General features: G+C 35.4%; 1 protein-coding gene across 8 annotated transcripts in view; it reads right to left on the reverse strand.

Moving 5' to 3' along the window:
- Positions 1-17,040, reverse strand: part of PAPPA2 (pappalysin 2) — a 432,894-nt gene that overhangs the window by 131,006 nt on the left and 284,848 nt on the right. For all 8 annotated transcript variants that reach the window (XM_082355821.1, XM_082355820.1, XM_082355819.1 and 5 more), the window contains one exon: positions 15,909-16,055. In XM_082355821.1, the coding sequence (XP_082211947.1) occupies positions 15,909-16,055 (147 nt within the window). The remainder of the gene's footprint in view (positions 1-15,908; positions 16,056-17,040) is intronic.

A 17,040-nucleotide genomic window follows, 5' to 3' on the forward strand; every position in this document is an offset into this window, starting at 1 on the left:
AATTAAATATACACTGCATTTTCTGTTGAAGATTCATATTCAGTGTTTGGCTAGTTGAACTCAAACAAAGAAAAGGAGGAAATTATAGTTAACAGGCTTTAGGTTTTATGTAACGAGGGTTTCCAGACAGTGGTCCATAATTTATAACTAATGTGGAGGACCCTGGTATTTAAGATACGATGACCATGAGGTGGTTTCAGTTAGGACTGCTAACCAGTCCAGCTTGAGTGAGACCATTCTTAATTGGAGACATTTTAGAACAGCCATGAAAATACACATGAACATATTATTTTGCATATGCTGATGGGCTCCTTGTGAAACCAAACAACAAGTACTTTGTTGAACGTCTGCTTCTCAGATTGCTTCATTTGTTGTCTATATTGCTTAGACCCAAAGCACTTTCTGGGAAGGATCATGCCTTCTGTTTCTTTCTCTATTCCTTAATGGCACCTGGAGTTTACACTATGCACTTAATAAATCCTATGAACTAGATCCACAGATATATCATCTTTGAAGAATTTAGAAGAAATCCAACAAAAGACAGGAAACCTTTTATTCCACTCCACATATGTTTTAACTTGTTTTCCTGCTCATGTCATATTTCCCTGTTTATCCCCAGTGCTTATTTCAGGGTTTGGCATATTGCAGGTGTATAATGAATGTTGACTAAATGAGGCAACATCGTGTAGAGAAATAAACATGGGATTAGAGCAACAGGCATGAGTTTGAACTTCAGGTTTACCCTTTTATTCTTGGGTGATGTAGAAAAAGCACTTTGAGTCTTTGATTCCTATTTTCCCAAACTGTAAAATATGAAAACACCTACTTTGCCAAACTCACAGGACTATTATGGGGTTCAAATAAAAAAGTGTTGAGAATGCACACTGTAAACTATAAAGGGCTTTAAAATGTGCTTATTATTGTAAATAATAGAAAGAATCTACATTTTATTCAATGTAAGAGAAAGTTCTCATATTTTGGTCTATTGATCCCAGATTTTAAAAAATAATAATAATAAGGAAAGATAAGAGAGACAAGTTACCTTAGTAAATGTGGACTAAAATGATAGAAATTTTGTTGGGCAAGTAGCAAGTAAAGGAAAGATTTTGGAAAGATATTTTCAAGGCTAATGTTTTCCAGTACAGTTGTTTCTCACTGTAATAAATTTGTCTCTGATCCATTGCATACAAATCATATTTGTATATCAAATCAAGATTAAAGTAATATAAAAGGAATAATAAAGAGTCAGAAATCCTTCAGTCCTCAGAAAACTTTGAAAAAAACTTAATCAGCTTATTTTTAAAAATCACTTCCTAATTTATTTAGTATCATGTGGATTTGTGAAAACTAAATTTTCTTAAGTTTTTATATATTAATATTCAATGATATTCATGATTTTTTTCTTACACAAGTACTATTACTCCTATATCTCTTGTAATAAGAACAGAGTGCAAACCTAAAATATATATGGTAGTTAATTGACATACATTTAAAAAATTCCAGTTGGAGATTTTTGCTTCCAGGTATAAAGAAGTAACTTATAGTAGAACATATACTCCTGAAAAGAACAATTATAAAAAATGAATATAGTAAAAAAAAAAAAAAAGTTTAAAAGTATTTGAGAGCAACTAAGGCAGTTAGGACGGAAGAGACTCAAAAAGAAAGAAACCACATTGAACATAACCTAACATTCTGTGCAACTATTGCCACTGAGGTGTTTTCAAATTCTAAACTATGAAGAATAAGAGTGTAAGAAGCTAAGGAGAAATGGGTAGATTAAAGACCAAAAAGCTAAGCAGAACTTTTAGCAGACACGTATTGCTGAGGAAATAGAAATTGTGCTTCAGAGACTATCAAGGTAGAAGACCCAATCCATGCTTTTAGTTGAGACCCCTGAAGGACTAGGCCTTAGGAGAAAAGGAACTATGAAACATTTCAGGGTTCATTAATACAGAAGCACAAGCATGAGTCAACTTAAGTACTGATTAAGTTAAAGTGCTCTTTCCCAAATTTTATTATACATTTTTTAAAGTAAATCATCTTAAAAGGAAGATATCATTAGCCAGAGCCTACACAATTTTTCACTGTCTGATATTCAGTTAAGACACTATTCAGTATGACAGGAGATATGCCTAAATGAATGAGAATTAAGAAATAAAAGTCAACATGAACAGACCTCAGATCACCAAGATATTAGTATTATCAGACACAGACATTAAAATGATTGTGATTAATATATTTTTAAAATAGACTACAGGATGGAGAATTTTAAAGAAAATGAGAACCTATAGGAATAATTAAATATGTATTATAGAATTAAAAATAAAATGACTGATACTAATAATATAATAAACTGTTTAACACCCAATTATATGGTGTAAAATTTGGGATTAGTGAAACAGAAGATATGTCAGCATAAGATAATTGGACTGCAGCATGGAGAAAAAAAAAGAATGAAAAATAGAACAAAGAGAAAAGGAACAAAATATAAACAGCAAAAAGCTCTGATGTATGTAATTTGTGTCCAAAACAGGAAGGGCAAGTAAAGACATTAAGCTACAGATTCAAGAAGATTGACAAATAGTTAGCCAGATATATGTGAAGATAAACAGGCTTAGGAACATCATACTAAAACTGTTGAAGACAAAAGACAAAGAGATTATGTTAAAAGCACCAGAGAGTAAAAGACATTGCCTTCAAAGTAATGTACATCAGATGGTACAGCTAACTCTCCAAAGAAAGTATATAGGTAAAAAGGCAATGAAATAACATCTTCGAATTCTTGAAAACAACAACTGGCCACCTAGAATTCTATACCAAGCAAAGATACTCTTTGAAAATAAATGTCAAATAAAGATATTTTTAGGGGGCTTCCCTGGTGGCGCAGTGGTTGAGAGTCTGCCTGCCAATGCAGGGGACACGGGTTTGAGCCCTGGTCTGGGAAGATCCCACATGACGCGGAGCAACTGGGCCCGTGAGCCACAATTACTGAGCCTGCGCATCTGGAGCCTGTGCTCCGCAACAAGAGAGGCCGCGATAGTGAGAGGCCCGCGCACCGCGATGAAGAGTGGCCCTCGCTTGCCACAATTGGAGGAAGCCCTTGCACAGAAACGAAGACCCAACACAGCCATAAATAAATAAATAAAAATAAAATTAAAAAAAAAAAAAAAAGATATTTTTAGCTACACAAAAACTGGAAGAACTCACTGTCAGCAGATTCATGTTAAAAAATAACAATAAATGGATTTCTTCAAGCTAAATAAAAATGAGGAAAGCACAGAAATGTAGAAAGGACCAAAGAGCACTGGAAAGGTAAATATTAGGTAATTTAAAATCATTTTAACTTAAAAAAGCCAGGAAACAGAAAATAGAGACAAAGCATTCTAAGTTACTCATTGATTATGAAACTGTGAGACAGCTAATTCATAGCAGACTCTAACTGGTTAAGGACCCACGTTGAAATCTCTAGGGTAAAAAAGATAGAGAATAAAATAAAAGTATAACTAATAAACTGATAGAATGGGACATAAAATAATAAAACTACTTATTTAATCTAAAAAGGGCAAGAAATAGAAAAAGACAGAGAGCATGTGGAACAAGTGAATAACAAATGGTTTGCTGGTAGATTTAAAACTAAGCATCATTAATTACTTTAAATGTAATTGGACTAAATACTGCTGTAATTGGAAAATAGAGAATTTTAGATTTATTTATATAGAGATTTGTTAGATTTAGATTTATTTATATTATTTATATATGTAAAGATATGTTGACTTCAAACAAAGCATATTAAATATAATTGCACAGAAAGATTAAAAGTAATAGGATGCTTAGAGGAAAACATAGGCAGAACACTCTATGACATAAATCACAGCAAGATTCTTTTTGACCCAGCTCCTAGAGAAATGGAAATAAAATCACAAATAAACAAATGGGACCTAATGAAACTTAAAAGCTTTTGCACAGCAAAGGAAACCATAAACAAGACCAAAAGACAACCCTCAGAATGGGAGAAAATATATGCAAATGAAGCAACTGACAAAGGATTAATCTCCAAGATTTACAAGCAGCTCATGCAGCTCAATAACAAAAAAACGAACAACCCAATCCAAAAATGGGCAGAAGACCTAAATAGACAGTTCTCCAAAGAAGATATACAGACGGGCTACAGACACATGAAAGAATGCTCAACATCATTAATCATTAGAGAAATGCAAATCAAAACTACAATGAGATATCATCTCACACCGGTCAGAATGGCCATCATCAAAAAATCTAGAAACAATAAATGCTGGAGAGGGTGTGGAGGAAAGGGAACCCTCTTGCACTGTTGGTGGGAATGTAAATTGATACAGCCACTATGGAGAACAGTATGGAGGTTCCTTAAAAAACTAAAAATAGAACTACCCTATGACCCAGCAATCCCACTACTGGGCATATACCCTGAGAAAACCATAGTTCAAAAAGAGTCATGTACCAAAATGTTCATTGAAGCTCTATTTACAATAGCCAGGACATGGACGCAACCTAAGTGTCCATCATCGAATGAATGGATAAAGAAGATGTGGCACATATATACAATGGAATATTACTCAGCCATAAAAAGAAATGAAATGGAGGTATTTGTAATGAGGTGGATGGAGTTAGAGTCTGTCATACAGAGTGAAGTAAGTCAGAAAGAGAAAAACAAATACAGTATGCTAACACATATATACGGAATCTAAGGAAAAAAAAAAAGGCCATGAAGAACCTAGTGGCAAGACGGGAATAAAGACACAGACCTACTAGAGAATGGACTTGAGGATATGGGGAGGGGGAGGGGTGAGATGTGACAGGGTGAGAGAGTGTCATGGACATATATACACTACCAAATGTAAAATAGATAGCTAGTGGGAAGCAGCCGCATAGCACAGGGAGATCAGCTCGGTGCTTTGTGACCACCTAGAGGGGTGGGATGGGGAGGGTGGGAGGGAGGGAGATGCAAGAGGGAAGAGATATGGGAACATATGTATATGTATAACTGATTCACTTTGTTATAAAGCAGAAACTAACACACCATTGTAAAGCAATTATACTTCAATAAAGATGTTAAAAAAAAAAGTAATAGGATGGAAGAGGAAACAATATGCAAATAAACAAAAAGGTATAGCTATACTAATATCAGACAAAGTTTACAGTACAGCAAAAAATATTCTTAGAGATAGGTAGAGTCAAGATGGCAGTGTGGAAAGATGACGAATTAACGTCTCCCCAGAACTATGGCACCTGCTGGCTGCTGGTGAGGGACCCTGACGCCCAAGGAGATGGGAGGAATACCCAAGTGAACCAGTAGGACATGGAGGAACTGAGAGTGGAGGAGAAGTGGAGGCCAGACAGGACCAGTGCCCCTGAGTCCTGGGAGATCAGGAGAGGCAGGTGGGAGGGGCCCTCTGGGAGAAACGGGAGAGGAGTGGAGGGCGATTGCCCCTCCCACTTGGGCTTGGGGAGCCTGCTGAGCTCCCAGGCTGGTACCCCCCCCTCCAAAGCCCCCTCCAGGCTGTGTGGGTCCTGGGGGCATATGAGGGAGGCTGGGGAGATCAGGAGAGGCAAACGGGAGGGGCCCTCCAGGACCAGAGGAGCAGGAGAGCAGAGGAGGGCATTTGCCCCACCCACTCGAGTCAAGGAAGCTTGCTGTGCTCCCAGGTGAGGTCCTCTGCCCTGAGACCAGAGGTGGGGGACACGCCTGGGTCCCTTCCCCCTACAGCTCCCAGGGCCTTTTCCAGGCCTGTGGGTCCTAAGCATAGGCCCTCCCACTGCCCAAACATCGCCCTTGCTTAGCTCCCACCATCCACAGCAAAGGCCTTTCCCTCTTTTGCTTTTGCTTTTTTTTTTTCCCTCCTCCTCTTTTCTACTATCATGGTACAGTTGTATCTTCCAGCTGTTGATTCATTTATATTTTTATTTTTATATTCTTTCTAACATATCTATTAGTTTCCTAGTCTAATTTTATTTTTTACTTTGTTATTGTTCTCTCTTTTTTTTTTTTTTGCCACCCCATGCGGCTTGCAGGATCTTCCTTCATGAGCCAGGGGTCAGGCCGAAGCTCTGTGGTGGGATCTCTGAGTCTGAACCACTGCACTAACAGAGAACCTCAGACCCCAGGGAATATTCATCAGAGTGAGGTCTCATAGAGGTCCTCATCTCAGCACCAGGACCCAGCTCTACCCAACAGCCTACAAACTCCAGTGTTGGAAACCTCAGGCCAAACAACCAGTAAAACAGAAACAAAATCCCACCCATTAAAAAAAAAAAAAAAAGAAATGGCAAAATATATGTCACAGCTGAAGGAGCAAGGTAAAAACCTACAAGACCAAATAAATGAAGAGGAAACAAGCAATCTAACTGAAAAAGAATTCAGAGTAATGATAGTAAAGATGATCCAGAATCTCGGAAATAGAATGGAGGCATGGACTGAGAAAATACAAGAAATGTTTAACAAAAATCTAGAAGAACGAAAGAACAAACAAACAGAGATGAACAACACAATAAATGAAATGAAAAAAAAAAACTAGAAGGAATCAATAACAGAATAACTGAGGCAGAAGAACGAATAAGTGAGCGGGAAGACAAAATGGTGGAAATAACTGCCGAGGAGTAGAATAAAGAAAAAAGAATGAAAAGAACTGATGACAATCTCAGAGACCTATGGGACAACACTAAATGCACCAACATTCGAATTATAGGGGTCCCAGAAGAAGAGAAAAAGAAAGAGTCTGAGAAAATATTTGAAGAGATTATAGTCAGAAACTTCCCTAACATGGGAAAGGAAATAGTCACCCAAGTGCAGGAAGCACAGAGAGTGTCATACAGGATAAACCCTAGGAAAAACACACCAAGACCTGTATTAATCAAACTAACAAAAATTAAATTCAAAGAAAAAATATTAAAAGCAGCAAGGGAAAAACAAAAAATAACATACAAAGGAATCCCCATAAGGTAATCAGCTGAGTTTTCAGTGGAAACTTTGCAGGCCAGAAGGGAGTGGCAGGAAATACTTAAAATGGTGAAAGAGAAAAACCTACAACCAAGATTACTCTACCCAGCAAGGATCTCATTCAGATTTGACAGAGAAATCAAAAGCTTTACAAACAAGCAAAAGCTAAGAGAATTCAGCACCACCAAACCAGCTCTACAACAAATGCTAAAGAAAATTCTCTAGGCAGGAAACACATGAGAAGAAAAAGACCCACAAAAACAAACTCAAAACAATTAAGAAAATGGTAATAGGAACATACATATCAATAATAGCCTTGAATGTAAATAGATTAAATGTCCCAACCAAAAGACAAAGACTGGCCGAATGGATATAAAAACAAGACTCATATATATGCTGTCAACAAGAGATCCACTTCAGACCTAGGGACACATACAGATTGAAAGTGAAGGGATGGAAAAGATATTCCATGCAAATGGAAATCAAAAGGAAGCTGGAGTAGCCATTCTCACATCAGACAAAATAGACTTTAAAATAAAGACTGTTACAAGAGATAAGGAGGGACAATACATAATGATCAAAGGATCAATCAAGAAGAAGATATAACAATTATAAATGCTTATGCACCCAACATAGGAGCACCTCAATAGATAAGGCAAATGCTAACAGCCATAAAAGGGGAAATCAACAGTAACACAATAATAGTGGAGGAGTTTAACACCTCACTTACACCAATGGACAGATCATCCAGACAGAAAATAAATAAGGAAACACAAGCTTTAAATGACACAATAAACCAGATAGACTTAATTGATATTTATAGGACATTCCACCTGAAAGTGGCAGAATACACTGTCTTCTCAAATGCACATGGAACATTCTCCAGGATAGATCACATCTTGGGTCACAAATCAAGCCTTGGAAAATTTAAGAAAACTGAAATCATATCAAGCATCTTTTCCAACCACATGCTATGAGATTAGAAATCAATTACATGGGAAAAAAAGGAAAAAGAACTGCAAATATATGGAGGCTAAACAGTGTGTTACTAAATAACCAAGAGATCACTGAAGAAATTTTAAAAATAGATAGAAACAAATGACAACAGAAACACGACAACCCAAAAGCTATGGGATGCAGCAAAAGCAGTTCTAAGAGGGAAGTTTATAGCAATTCAATCTCACTTCAAGAAACAAGAAAAATCTCAAATAAACAATCTCACCCTACATTTAAAACAACTAGAAAAAGAAGAACAAAGAAAACCCAAAGTCAGTAGAAGGAAAGAACTCATAAAGATCAGAGCAGAAATAAATGAAATAGAAATGAAGAAAACAATAGCAAAGATAAATAAAACTAAAAACTGATTCTGGGGAAGATAAAATAGATAAACTCTTAGCCAGACTCATCAAGAAAAAAAGGGAGAGGATGCATATCAATAAAATTAGAAATGAAAAAGGAGAAATCACAACTGACACCACAGAAAAACAGAGGATTATAAGAGACTACTACAAACAACTATATGCCAATAAAATGGACAACCATGAAGAAATGGACATATTCTTGGAAAGGTACAATTTTCCAAGACTGAACTAGGAAGAATTAGAAAATATTAACAGACCTATCACCAGCAATGAAATTAAAACCATAATTAAAAATCTTCCAACAAACAAAAGTCCAGGACCAGAGGGCTCCACAGGCAAATTCTATCAAACATTAAGAGAAGAGTTAACACCCATCATTCTCAAACTCTTCCAAAAAATTGCAGAGGGAGAAACAATCCCAAATTCATTCTACAAAGCCACCATCACCCTGATACCAAAAGTAGAAAAAGATATCACAAAAAAAGAAAATTATAGACCAATATCAATGATGAACATAGATGCAAAAATCCTCAACAAAATACTAGCAAACAGAATCCAACAACACATTAAAAGGATCATACACCATGATCACGGGAGATTTATCCCAGGGATGCAATGATTCTTCAATATACACAAATCAATCAGTGTGATACACCACATTAACAAATTAAGGAATAAAAACCATATGATCATCTCAATAGATGCAGAAAAAGCTTTTGACAAAATACAACACCGATATATGATAAAAACTCTCCAGAAAATGGGCATAGAGTGAGTCTACCTCAACATAATAAAGGCCATATATCACAAACCCACAGCAAGCATCATACGCAATGGTGAAACACTGAAAGCATTTCCACTAAGATCAGGAACAGGACAAGGATGTCCACTCTCACCACTCTTATTCAACATAGTTTTGGAAGTCCTAGCCATGACAATCATAGAAGAAAAAGAAATAAAAGGAATACAAATTGGAAAGAAGAAGTAAAACTGTCACTGTTTGCAGATGACATGATACTATACCTAGAAAATCCTAAATATGCCACCAGAAAGCTACTAGAACTAATCAATGAATTTGGTAAGGTTACAGGCTACAAAATTAATGTGCAGAAATCTCTGGCATTCCTATACACCAACAACGAAAAATCAGAAAGAGAAATTTAGGAAACAATCCCATTTACCATCGCAACAAAATGAATAAAATACCTAGTAATAAACCTGCCTAAGGAGGTGAAAGACTTACTCAGAAAACTATAAAACACAGATGAAAGAAATTGAAGATGACATAAACCAATGGAGAAATATACCATGTTCTTGGATTGGAAGAATCAATGTTGTGAAAATGACTATACTACCCAAAACAATCTACAGATTCAATACAATCCCTATCAAACTACCAATTGGCATTCTTCACAGAATTAGAACAAAAAATTTTACAATTTTTATAGAAACACAAAAGATCCCAAATAGCCAAAGCGAACTTGAGAAAGAAAAACGGAGTTGGAGGAATCAGTCTCCCTGACTTCAAACTATACAGTATATCAAGACAGTATGGTACTGGCACAAAAACAGAAACATAGATCAATGGTACAGGATAGAACGCTCAGAGATAAACCCACACACATATGGTCACCTAATTTACGACAAAGGAGGCAAGAATATACAATGGAGAAAAGACAGTCTCTTCAATAAGTGGTGCTGGGAAAACTGGACAGCTACATGTAAAAGAATGAAATTAGAACACTACCTAACACCATACACAAAAATAAACTCCAAATGGATTAAAGACCTAAAAATGTAATACCAGACACTATAAAACACTTAGAGGAAAACATAAGAAAAACACTCTTTGACATAATCCACAGCAAGATATTTTTTGACCCACCTCCTAGAATAATGGAAATAAAAACAAAAATAAACAAATGGGACTTAATTAAACTTAAAAGCTTTTACACAGCAAAGGAAACCATAAACAAGACAAAAAGACAACCCTCAGAATGGGAGAGAATATTTGCAAATGAAACAACAGACAAAGGATTAATCTTCAAAATGTACAAACAGCTCATGGAGCTCAATATCAAAAAAACAAACAATCCAATTAAAAAATGGTTGGAAGACTTAGATAGACATTTCACCAAGGAAGACATACAGATGGCCAAGAGGCACATGAAAAGCTGCTCAACATCACTAATTATTAGAGAAATGCAAATCAAAACTATAGTGAGTCACCACAGGCTGGTCAGAATGGCCATTATCAAAAAATCTAGAAACAATAAATGCTGGAAAGCGTGTGGTGAAAAGGGAACCCTCCTGCAGTGTTGGTGGGAATGTAAATTGATACAGCCACTATGGAAAACAGCATGGAGGTTCCTTTAAAAACTAAAAATAGAACTACCAGATGACCCAGCAATCCCACTACTGGGCATATACCCTGAGAAAACCATAATTCAAAAAGAGACATGTACCACAATGTTTATTTCAGCAGTATTTACAATAACCAGGACATGGAACCAACCTAAATGTCCATCGACAGATGAATGGATAAAGAAGATGTGGCACATATATACAATAGGATATTTCTCAGTCACAAAAAGAAACGAAATTGAGTTATTTGTACTGAGGTGGATGGACCTGGAGTCTGCCGTACAGAGTGAAGTAAGTCAGAAAGAGAAAACCAAATACCATATGCTAATGCATATATACAGAGTCTAAAAAAAAAAAATGGTACTGATGAAGCTATTTGCAGGGCAGTAAGAAAGAGGTAGACATAGAGAATGGGCTTGATGACACGGGGTCGGGGGAAGCTGGGGCGAAGTGAGAGTAGCATCGACATATATACACTACCTAATGTAAAATAGCTAGTGGGAAGAAGCAGCATAGCACAGGGAGATAAGGTCGGTGCTATGCGATGACCTAGAGGGGAGGGAGAGGGAGGATGGGAGGGAGGCTCAAGAGGGAGGGGATATGGGGACATGGGTATGCATATGGCTGATTCCCTTTGTTGTGCAACAGAAACTAACACAGTATTGTGAAGCAGTTACACTCCAATAAAGATCTATTAAAAAAATATTCTTAGAGATAAAGAGAGACATTTCTTAGTGTTAAAAGAGATAATCCACCAGGAAGATATAAAAATTCTAAAATTATCTACTGACAGTAGTTTCACTTTACACAGTCTCCATATACACAAATATCAGTTATCACAATTTAGTTATATAATACCAGAGTCCCAACGATATCATTCAAATTTCAGTTACCAAAAAATATTAATTGTAACTGTAGAAAGTACAAACTCCATTAACAGTCTTTCTATCCACAAATCACCATGTAAATAACAACTGAGAATCATAATCAGTGACCAATTACATCACTTCTTTCAAACTGTCATTGATCTGTTACTGTGTATCTGTTATTCAGTTCACACAGAGACAGAAAAGTGTGCAGTTGTGTTGCCTCATCTCCCAGTGACATTTTACCCACATGACATTTCACAAACATGGATAAGCAAAAGAGGGGATCAGCCAGCAAGGATGAAAGTGCAGCAAAGAAACAAAAAAATTATAATGCTGGAGGTGAAATTTGAATTAAAGGTAAATAGAGTTATGGACAAAAGAGCTGAGTGTGGGAATGTGGATGCTGCTGCCATTTGAGAGACTGGATTTGCAGCCAGAGGAACTTAGTGGAAGTGAAATGATCAGCAAAAATGAGAAAAGTGGTTGTGACAAAAAGGATGAAGATGTCCCAGAGGAAATGATGCCAAGAAAAAATTCACATTAAAAGAACTCTCAGAGATGTTTCATAACATTGAAAGTGCAAAGTACTATAAAATGTTGGAAGCTGCTCAAACTTAGAAAGGAATATGACAATTCACAAAGGCACAGAAAAACTGCTTGCTTTGTAATGTAAGTCATATGAAGCAAAAAAAAAAAAAAAAAAAGGCAAGCACTGTTCAAACTACACTTGGTAGTTTTCTTTTTTTTAAACAAAGAAATGAAACACTTTAATTCTCTGTAACGTTTTTTTAAATTATAATGAACTAAAATTTACTATTTTTTCACTTCCTTTCACATATATTTCTGAAAATAAGAGAGTTTTTAATATCGTGTCAAAAAGGTCACGTAACAATTATAATTTTTCCCATCGATTACTGAGTTTGCTTTGTATAGTTTTAGGATACATGGTCATTTTGTGGTCCCACAGTACAAAGTGAGAATTGCCTGCATATTTAATAATACAGTTTCAAAATATATAAATCAAAAACTGACAAAAATAAGAGAAACAGACAAATTCAAGATTATGGTAAGAAAGTCTGACCCATATCTCTCAGTAACTGCTGGAAACAGTATACAAAATATCAGGGAAAATATGTATATATATTATATATATGATATAGGAAGTATTAATGACATGATGGATGAACTTGATCTATGTTAAATATATAGAATGCTATACCCAATAACTTCAGATTACATATTTCTTTCAAAGTACATGTAATATTTATCAATATTAACCAGATGCTATTCCATAATTCAAGGGTCAACAAATTAAAAAGGCTTGAAACCATACCAAATATAATCTTTGACCACAGAAGACTGTAGCTATAAGTCAAAAATAAAAAGGTAACCAGAAAATCCACAAATGTTTGGAAGTTCATCAGCATACTTATAAATAACTCAGGGATCAAAAAAGTAATCAAATAAAAATTAGAAAATATGTTTGAACTGGATGATAACAGAAATAAGATGTGAAACTTGTAGTTATGTCGCTAAAGTCACACTTAGAAGGAAACTTGTGGCCTTAATGCATATATTTTAAAAAGAAAGAAGCTAAAAATTAATTATCTAAGCATCATCTCAAGTTACTAGAAAAAGAAGAGCAAGTTAAATGTAAACATAAAAGGAAATAATGTTATTTTCATTATTTCCTTCCTTTTATGTTTATATATATATTTATTATATATAAGAATACATATATATACACATATATATTCTTTGGTTCTATAAAAACATTAATAAAAGATTAATAAAACTGATAAATCTTTAGCAAGACTGAGCAAAAAAATAAAAGAGAGAAGCCAAAAATTAACATAGCATAAATGAAAAAAGTCCTGGGGAGCTTGGAAACATTACAAACAAAATAAGAGAACATTACGAAAAACTTAATGCCAATAAATTCAGAATTTTAGAAAAAATGGACTAATTACTTGATGGAAAACTCAACTTACCAAAGTTGACCTAAGAAGAAATAAAAAACCCAAATTTTTCAATATTTGGTTTAAAATTTTAACACATATTTAAATATTTTCCTTAAAGAAAACACAGGCTCAGATAGCTTTACTGATGAATTCCTCCAAAATTAACATCAACCTTTCACAAAATATTCCAGAAAACTGGGGAAAAAAGGAAACTTACTCTGGGAGTCAAACCTAGCCTTCATCATAAAACCTGACAAGATAGTAAAATTAAAAAAAAAAAAAAGTAGGAACCAATCTCTAATGAATATAAATGAAAAAAAACACTTAAAATATTCACAAATAGGATCCAAAACTATTGGCAAAGGATTATACGTAGCCTCTAAGTTGTTACTTTTTTCCCCAGGTATCTAATGTTGATTTAACATTTAAACATTTATCATTGTATATCAAGACAGTGACAGAACAAAGGGGAAAATAATATGGTCATCTCAGTGGATGCAGAAAAAGCATTTGATAAAATTCAATTCCCTTTTTCTCAGAAAACTATAAAACATTAAGAGAAATTAAAGACTTAAGTAACTCAAAGAAAATATTAGAAGACAGTATCTTAAAGAGAAAACTCTCCCCAAATTGACTCAGAGATTCAATAAAATCCCAATCAAAATTGCATCAGGGTTTTTTTTCCTGTGTGAAAATTGAAGCTGATTCCAAAATTTATATGAAAATTCAGAGGACCAAGAATAGCCAATACAATCAGAAAAAAAAGGAACAAGTTTTAGGATTTACATTATTTGATTTTAAGACTCATAAAAAATGTACAGTAATTAAGAGTGTAACACTGATGCAAGGATATACAGATCAGTAGAACAAGATGTAGAATCTCCACAATAAACAGATCTCCACATACACATTGCCAGTTTATTTACGACAAAGGTGACACAGTGCAGCAAAGAGGGGAAAAGAAAATTTTAGTTTGAGTAATGGTGGTTCTAGGTCTAGGGAGAAAAAATCTTGACCCCTACCTCACACAATACACAAAAATTCCAATGGATTGTACACCTACATATAAAATGTAAAACAGTAACATTTTTAGAAGATAACATAGGAAAGTATATCTTTGTGGTAGGCAAAGACTATTAAATACAGTACACGACAAGCACTAACCATAAAGAAAAAGGAAGATAATTTGAATTTTAGTAAAATTTAGAACTCTGTTCATATAAATATACCATTAAGAGTAAAAATAAGTAAGCCACAGAGTGTTGGAAAATATTAAATAATATATAACTGGAACAGGATTTACATTCAGAAAATTGTAAAGAAATCATATAAATTAAGAAGAAAATGACAGACAGGCCAATAGAAAATTGAGCAAAAGACTTTAATATGCCCTTCAGATAAAAAGAAAAAAAAAGAAGAATCTACAAATGACCAATATACATGTAAAAGTCTCCTAATCTCATCAGCCAACATGTGAATACAAATTGAAACCTCAGGGAGGTACATTTACATACCCAACAGAATGGCTAAAATGAAACCTTTTAAATATTTTAAATACCAAGTAATGGTGAAAATGTAAAGCAATTGGAATACTCATAGGCCTCTGGTGGGAGTATAAACTAGTACAACCAAATGGAAAATCATTCGGGATTATCTACTAAAGCTGGTCATCTGCCTAACTATGATCTAGCAGTTCCAAATATACCCAACTGTTTATATACATTCACCAAAAGAAATGTACAGAAGTGTTTATAGCAGAACTATTTGTAATACACAGTACAGAAAAACTAGAAATAAACTATATGTCCATCAATATGGTTAAATAAAGTAAGACATATTCATGCACTGGAATTCTACACAGTAATGGAAATGAACTTTTCTGCTAAGTAAAGCAGCACGATGAATCCCACAAATAGAAAGTTGAGTAAGAAAGAATCAGACACAAATAGTACATACTGTAAAGTTTTTTACATAAAATGCAAACAGGCAAAACTAATCTATGGTGGCAGAAGTAAAAATAGTAGATACCTCTGTCATATAATAAATGAGAGGGGGAATGAGAGAGCCTTTTGGGGGGTGATGTTAATTTTCTGTTTCTTGATCTGTGTGGTGGTTAGAGAGGATGTTTACTTTGCAAAAATTTATTGATCTGTGCATTTCTGATTTTTGTACTTTTCTATGTGTATATTATACTTTGATAAAATGATTGCTTATAAAGAAAAGTCCAACATTCAAAGAGAGATGAAAATAAATTCAAAACGTAAAAACTTTGAGATGATAAAAGGAAATCTCCTGACAAGCCATTCCAATGCATCATTTATACACACACACATGCACAATCTATCCACAGCCTTCACAAAAATCCATTTGGGCCACTTACTTTGAGCCAGACCTCATCCTCTCTCTCCAGGCTACCTTTTAGCTGCTTACTCCTTTCATCCTGAGGGCTATTTCCACTGGTGACACAGGGAAACCAGCCAGTAAGCAGACGGTTCTCTGGTAAATCTGGACGGTATGATGTGCAAATCTGAAATGCAATTTCAACCAACAATTAAATGTGGAGGGTGAGAGGTAAGTAAAGACAATGAAACTCTCCAGCTTGAAACCAAAGTTTTCCTCTCTTTCTGAATGCCTAATGATCACATTATCGGCAGAAAACTTTTCTCAGTGTAGAAGAATGTCTCAGTGCTCTCTGTTAGCCTCAAGATGTAACTTTACCAGGGTAGAAGAATACACATGACAACTCACAGCCCACTGATGACCCAAGGATCTTGCTCAAAGAACTGTCCTGGCACATTTCAGGCAGCTGCTCCTAGGATTAGTTAGGGAAGTCTGTCCAGGATGATGATTAGATCCTTACCAGGCAGGACCCACTGGCCTCAGGAATGAGGCTACTGAGTCAGGGAACCACTAAGCTGGGAAAAGGAACCAGGAAAGAGAAAATCCAGGAAATTTCTCCCACTTCACTGGGGGAAGACAGACAGGCTAGGCTAAAAGCCACTTTAGGGAGTTGTCACTAACTCAGAATCTCTCAGTTTTCTGGGCTTCCTGTCACTGGGTACCAGAACTCTCGAGAAAGACGCCGGAATTAACTGAAGGAGTGTGGCAGGCATGGCTACTTGCCTATCCATATCCATTCCCCTTTCTTTCTTATTAACAAACTCCAATTTTGTTCAAGGTGACAACGTATCAAGTTATAAATGCTCATCTCCTCAGCGTCCCTTACAACTAAGGATGATGAAGTGACCTGGATCTGACCAATGAGATGTTGGTGGAAGCCTATAGTGTCGAAGTTCCTGAAGAGCTCCCATTTTCCCAATAAAAAGAGACTCAGCTAGCATGCATCAATATTTCCCTTTGACCTTCCCCCTTCTTCCCACTTGAAATAATGACTTCGTGACTGGAGGAACAGCAGTCATCTTATGAGCTTGAGGAAGAAATCTTCAAGCCAAGGATAGAAAGAGGTGAAATCTCAAAGACCACTGGGTCCTTGATGAGTTCCTTGAACCACA

This window comes from Balaenoptera borealis (assembly GCF_965194805.1).
Source record: "Balaenoptera borealis genome assembly, chromosome: 1".
In the NCBI taxonomy this organism is placed as follows: domain Eukaryota; kingdom Metazoa; phylum Chordata; class Mammalia; order Artiodactyla; family Balaenopteridae; genus Balaenoptera; species Balaenoptera borealis.